This window comes from Empidonax traillii, unplaced genomic scaffold (assembly GCF_003031625.1).
Source record: "Empidonax traillii isolate 1590-97213 ecotype Southwest subspecies unplaced genomic scaffold, ASM303162v1 scaffold915:size242376, whole genome shotgun sequence".
NCBI lineage: Eukaryota > Metazoa > Chordata > Aves > Passeriformes > Tyrannidae > Empidonax > Empidonax traillii.
The window spans coordinates 55,643-62,760 of NW_020956108.1; the positions used below are offsets into that span (position 1 = coordinate 55,643).

A 7,118-nucleotide genomic window follows, 5' to 3' on the forward strand; every position below is an offset into this window, starting at 1 on the left:
GGCCCAGCACAAGAGAGAGACGTGGCCAGGGGTGGGAAGGTGATTTGCCCTGATTTCTCCCTTTTTTGTTGTTAATTGTCTGTGGTAGTGATGATGTATGGTGAATGAAAGCATGAGGTAAAAATCAATGCAGAGGAGACGACGATGCATTTCAACCTTTGATCAAATATGAGAAGGCGATGATGCTGCTTGGGCACCAGCAGGATTAGCCAGACTGAAACGTTTCTGGATCTGCCTGGTCAGGCTGTGGTTTAATAAATATTGTATGAGCTGTCACACTTTGCTTGTTTAAACTGAGAAATCCCTGGAACAGCAGTGGATTGCAAGCGTGTCTTGTATTTATTTCTCAGGCAGGAGCGCAGCCGTAGAGCATTATTAGCAATAATACATCTCTGCCTTACACTGTGCAAGGACAGGTTCCCTGTGATGTATGATGGAGAGGTGGAAATGGAGTCAGTGGTAAAAACTGAAATTGGAGCTCGGTGAATTGTGCTGGGAGAGGCAGCACCCAAGATTTCTCAGAATTTAGGAGCCTATTTATCTGCCTGCAGCACACCTTATTTACAGCAACTTAATCTGCTCGCAGCAGACACAAATGGCTCAGCATCCCGTCAAAAAATCCATCAGAAAATCAGTAGCTGACCAGTTGTGAACTTGTCCAAGTGACAAGTGGGCATGCTGACAGAGACGGCGTTTGGGGTTTTTTTCGTGGAAAAAGTGCAGTGTTGGGAGCGTGGTAGCTGACTCTCAAAAATGAAAAAAATATTGTTGTGAAAATGAAAAGCGTAATCTAAATCTTTCTGATTTTTTTTCTCTGATTTTTTTCTGATCTTTTTTTTTTTAAAACTAAAATTCTTAGATGTAGAAAGAGAAATCCACGCAGCACCCCACGTGAGTGAGAAGTTAATTCAGCTCTTCTGGAATAAAAGTGAGTTCACGTTTGTGGCCACTCTGCAGCAAAAGGCATCGACTTCTGGAGTTATCCTGTCCATCCGAGACTTAGAGCACAGGTAAGGGGAAATCGTTTCTCTCTTGTAGCAGTAGCAACATAAAAGATCCTGAGCACTCTGGTCTGCTTGGGCAATGTGTTGAAATGGTGGATGTAAAATCTGACGTGGAAGTTAGAGCATTTCTTCATCGTTTGCAATGTGCTACTTTTTTCCAGGTTTTCTTTTGTTTGTTTGTTTTGGTTCGTTTTTTTTTTTTATTATTTGTTTGTTATAGGAGGAACTCATGTATCCTGGCCTGTAAAATAACTTTTAAACAGAAAGATCAAAGCCAATGTAGTATGGATGCTCTGGAAGTTACAAACCTTGTAATGCAATTTTCCTGACTAGGTTAGCATATGTGCTTTGGAGTTTGCTTTTCAATAAAAGTTAAACTTGCATGTGTTTCTTGCTTCGCTATGTTTTATAACATTGTGAAAGAATATGTCTTCTTGGAGGTTCAGCAGTTAAGCCATTAAGCAATTAAACCACTTGTGCTTCCCTATGATACTGTGTACGTTTTCTTCCCAATATAATACACTGTATTCCTATTTCATGCATGTCTTTTTTTCCCTTTTTTTTCTGATTGTCAGTGTAGGGGATAAAAAAGAGGTCTCTGATTAATTGTTATAGTGACAGATATCTGTTTGTTTAAAAAAAAAACCACAAAAGAGTACACTTGGTGTTATGGTCCACAATACAATTCCAGTGATGTTTTGATGTTTCAAAGTGTGTGTTGCATCAAATAGGCTCCTACTTGTAACTTTCTGAATGCTTTTTGAATAATGTCTTAGGTCTTGAAGGACCTTTGTGTTTAGTCTGACACATAAAAGTCTAGTTCTAGTCTTTTCTGTTGTAATACAAGTTATAGGACATTCTTTGGTTGCTCCCATTTCAGATATAATACCAGTTGTTCTGCAGCACTTCCTTTATGAAAAAGAAAATAATCCTATTGGTGTTTGTCTTAATCATGTACATGATACTCAACTCTTAGCCCAAATTCTTACCTTCTTTTGAGAAAGTATATGAAGGAGAAGGCAGTGGCTTCATTATGACCAAATGGTCAACGATGGCTTTTGCCAGTGCAACAGCAGAGATGTCCAGACAAGGATGGTTAAGGGGAGGACTCTGTTTCCCTATTCTATCATCATACTTTTCTGTCACCTCTACTTGCTTATTGATCTTTAGTTTACTTCATTCCTTCTTGCATTTTTCAGGCCATGGTCTCAGTCTAGAAGAATATAATTTTATGTTACAGAGGGATCCCTCCCTCCATCACCTAGTGTTTTCCTTCTCTTACTTTGTCATTCCTTTTGCCCTTAGTTTTCAATTCCTCCAGGCTTTTCCAGGCCACTGTAGCTCTCTGAAGTCATGGTTAACAGGATCAGTTTGCCACTTCAGGGTTTATTTATTTATTTATTTATTTATTTATTTGAGAAACAGGATGTTGAGCACAGCAATTGAATGGACAAACAGTCATTTTGTTAAGTGCCTGCACTTAACAAAATCCAAGGTCAAACCAGACAGGCAGTGATGATTATACAAAGCAAGGCACATGGATTTTTAGATATGGCATCTACTGAATGCAGCTACTCAAGTCCTCTATCTTGACAGGCAGAGGCTTGTAGAGAGATGTGCTATGCAGGAGTAATCTTGGTTGAACAAAATACACTGCTGTTGCCCTCTCTGGCACTGAGGTTATCTGTAATATTTAAAATTATGACATCTGCTTAAAAATATATGCAGTTGAAGGATTGTGTGCTGGTCTCAGTTAAACCTTTGTAGCTCCCTGTAGTAATTGAGGAATTTTGTCTGTGTAGTTTAATGTAACAGTCAAAACAGGCATGCCCAGTGTTGCTCATGACTGCTGTTACTTTAAGTGTCTGGATACTGCAATTATCCTTTTTTTTTGGACTCATTGTGTATCACTTGAAGTCATTGTTTCTCAGGTTGTTACTCAGACCTTGGTAAAGGCAGTGCTTTCAAACCATTAGGTTTATGATGACAGGAATTAATTAAGTGGATGGCAATGGAGAAAATATTTTTCAGCATAGGTTTGATCATGATTATGGGAACAAGTATAGGGGTACCTTTATTACTTAACCAATATTGGTTTTGGCTACAGAAAAACCAGTAACTCTTCTCAATTTCTTTTCATTGCACCAACTAGGAGATATTATATATAGTTAAGGGCATAATGTTTAACTTATCTGCAAAAGTGGCCAAGTTAAAAAGTTTAAGGCTTCAGGTCATGCAGGAAGTCAACAACACCTGAATAAAGGAAGCTGTGTTAGCTGTTGCTACCAGAGTTCATCTCTCTCGGGGATATGAACTTGTCTTTTTTTGATTGTGCACAGATTTAATAGGTGAGAAAGAGGTGTTATTCCAGGCAATGAGAAGGTGTGTGTGTATATGTAGACATACACACGTGTATATGTTTGAAGCTACAATCTGGAGGCATAACAGCAGAGGTATTTACCTCATGGCAAACTGTCTTTTCATGTAGTGGAGGTGACTGTCTCCATAGAATTCCATAGAATGCTTGGTTTAAATATCACTTCTCTAGTAAGTTTTAGCGGGATTTTATTTTCTGGTGGAATGGAACTCTTAAACTGAAGATATTAAAACACGATTAATACAGTTTTGCTTGAAGTGGGTGATTTAGATATGCTATTTTGTTTAATTCTAAAGGGATATTTCACAGCAATTAGAGATTTGCTGTTAATTTTTATCATCATTTGATGGACAGGAATTATACTAGGATGATGGCAAATGCATCTTTGTTAATATTTTGTTGAGTCAGTTTAATAATGATAAAGACTTTGTTTTCATGATTCAAACGTATTAAAATACAGCTTGGAAAATAGAAAGCTTAATTAACACAGATAAAGTCTAATTGAAGAGTCTGATAATTTGTGCAGATTGGTGCACATAGTTATCTGGAATACAGTGGTAAATTAGAAGATTATATTTCTGTTCCTAAATTATAGACAATGAAATGTAATATAGGGTGGACAAACATGTTACTTGGGGATGCAGAAGGTGGAAACTATTTTTCTTGACTGGAGAATTACGCTAGCTGATTCTTCCTAGAGGAGCTTTCTGATGTTTTGCTCACAACCTTTGACTCTTCAGAGCACCAAAACACTTGGAAAAGGCCATCAAGATATTTAAAATCCTACGTAGTAAATCCTTATTTCAAAAGTGATTTAATACAATTTCATCTGAAGTTGTCTGCCTGCTCCCTACCTGCTCTGGCCTTGCATGGTCCAGAGCCCAAGAACATAAATTAGATGGAGTCAGTATTGCCTTTCAGCTGTTTAATCCCTGGGTTTGAGATATATTGATGGCTCTTTTCCACCACTGGCCAAGATCAGTATCTGGAGAAATATATCAAGGATGTTCAGGTACCCATCTGTTATCATTCTTTCTGAAGAGTATTTAAAACCATGAGATCCCACCATGATAGAACTGAGGAACCAGTCATAAGATGAATTTTGTGAAGATTTTTCTTCAGGGAGCACAAAAAACTTTATTTATTTGTTTATTTATTTATTTATTTATTTATTGTGCTTATAACTTGTGTCCAGGACCTGAACTTCAGAAAATTTGTGCCATGCCAGATACTTTGGAAACCTGTTTGAAAGCTGTAAGCTGATTGTACTGCTATGGTGGAGTTCTGGAGTGGAAAATCTGGCCCTCCACTACGTAGCAGCAAGCTGTGTTGATACAAATATTCAGGGGGAGGGCCTGACAAATGTGTCAGGCTCATAGTGAAAGACTTTTATTCCTTGCAAGTCAGTTTTGGATGGGGAAGGGCAAAGAGGCATCTCATATACTGCTGAATAGTTCTCCCCAGGTGACACCATGAACAGCTTCTGAGACTGCTGAGGAGTAGATAGAAAGCTGTATGTTCACAAATAACAGCTGGAAGACTACCAGGCCACTCTATGTTTAATTAAAAACACAAAGGGGTAATAAGCTGGTTAAATTAATCACTGAAACCTAACTGATGAAAGGAAGCCTATGGAAGTGACTTCTGACCCTAGTTGTAAACCTGAAAAATTGGATTTACTCCCTGCTATGCTTTAGATTATTCTCTGCAAGATGGGCTTACGTATATTGGATTCTGAGATGCCCAGTATTCAAAGAGGGAAGGAAAAACTCTGCAAATGTCTCCATTAACCTTTTTCTTTTAGGGTAAAGGGCACATCTTCATGAATATTTATATGTAGAATTGCTAAACTGGAAAGCTGTAAAGAGAATATAAAGATCCAGCCCTACTTCCATCCCTCTGAATGAGGTGATGGGAAATATGTGAGACATCTACACGCCTTTTTTTTTTTCCTTCTCAAAGGTCTTTAGAGATGCAAATGCAGATAGAATTGTGCCCACCTGCTTCTGTGCTCGGGGTTAAAGTATGCGAGAGTGCAAAGTGAAGAAGAGGTGTTACATAAATCTTCCGCTGATTTAAGCATTGTGAAAGAGGAGCCGCTGCTTGAGGAGCTACCTTCCATCCTGTGGCTCCCCGCTGACAGCAGGTGTTTTATGTACACTAGGCTGACAATTGTTGTCTCTCTGAAACATTAACATGCTGCTCATAACCAGCTGTTGAAGCACATTGATTGGGCCACGCTGGCAGTCGGAGGAGAACGGCTGACAGTTTGAAACTCTCTAAAACCGAGTTTGGACAGTGCAGAAATGTTACGGCCAGCCAGCAGCAGGATGTGTGGCTCCCCCAGGAGCCTTCTCCAACATGCTGAGTTATTCTGTTGGATTGTTTTATGACCCTCTGATACAGGCAAAGAACCAGGGTGTCTCAGGCTTACGCTAAATGCAGCTCTCCGAAAACTGTCCGCTGAATTTGGGCTGCTCGTTAAGAATGTAACTCCCCTAGTTAACAACGCAGTTAGGTGTCCAGAGCACATTATTGATGTTCATTTGCTTGGTTGCCAAACAGGCTGGGTGATGTGCCTGGGGTGTGTTTAATTTTTTTTTTTTTTTTTGGCTTTTGTTTGCAGTTTTGTGTGTTCTCTCTACCCCAGGCACTGCCCTCGGAAAGGCAGGACGTGGCAGAGCCTGCCCTAATGACCGCTGGCTGCGGAAAGCTGCCAGAGCTGGGGGCAGCGGGGCAGAGAAAGGTGGAGACTGAGGGCACCCAGAGGGAGCAGACACGTGGCAGGGCCTCGAGAGAGGGGGAAGGAAAAGATTTATTTTCCGATAATCGAGAAGCAAAGTGTGTGTTGTCTGCAAAATCGGGTTCGTTACCCGGCGTGCAACGAGCCAATAATCACACGCTCGAGAGAGGCATCGATTATTTGTTTCAGATTCGGGCAAGCCTCGAGTGCTCTGTGGTTTCCCACAAATCAAGCACAGCAACAGGACTTTCCACACCGTTATTTATACACAGGAGGTCAGAGTTTGTAAGTTCCCAAGTACAGCCCCTCTATTATGATTGATTAGTAGTTTCCATACAAGTTATGTCATCACAGCTAAATTCTATGCATGCCCAAGGGAAGGGGCTTCACCTGGGCAGGGGTCTTCTTGACTCGTAGGTGTGATTTTTTAAAATATTATAATGAAGATATTTCAGCTAAGGGACACATGAACCTTGAGTTTTTTTTTTACCAAGTTGGTAATGCATACATAGACATACAAACCCATCTTTATTTACTACTTCCTTTTGCCTAACAAGTTGCACGATCTTCTTGACCAAGGCATGCTAACTGTTTGGTCCATTGATTGTGTCCTTTCTTGCTAATTAGGAAAGTCTTAATTAGCCAGCTTAAAGCAGATAAAGATCATCCAGACTTAAGATGATTTTTGGCATTTTGCAGCATGTGCATATTGCCGTAATGCAAGAAATCACTGAAAAGCTGCAGAATCCGAGAGTGAGGCTGGAGGGAAGAACCTTTCTTCTAAGGACGCAGCGATTACGGGGGAATTTGTTTTCAAATACTGTGGTTTTACTCAGGTGGCAGACCTCAGTAGTTTAAAAAGCTGTTATCCTCTTTTTTTTTTTTTTTTTTTTTTTTTTTTTTTTTTTTTTTTTTTTTTTTTTTTTTTTTTTTTTTTTTTTTTTTTTTTTTTTTTTTTTTTTTTTTTTTTTTTTTTTTTTTTTTTTTTTTTTTT

The 7,118-nt window shown here is 39.3% G+C and overlaps 1 protein-coding gene across 1 annotated transcript in view; it reads left to right on the plus strand.

Moving 5' to 3' along the window:
* Positions 1 to 7,118, plus strand: part of NELL1 (neural EGFL like 1) — a 206,520-nt gene that overhangs the window by 23,563 nt on the left and 175,839 nt on the right. The window contains exon 3 of the mRNA XM_027902849.1: positions 860 to 1,010. Coding sequence (XP_027758650.1) covers positions 860 to 1,010 — 151 coding nt within the window. The remainder of the gene's footprint in view (positions 1 to 859; positions 1,011 to 7,118) is intronic.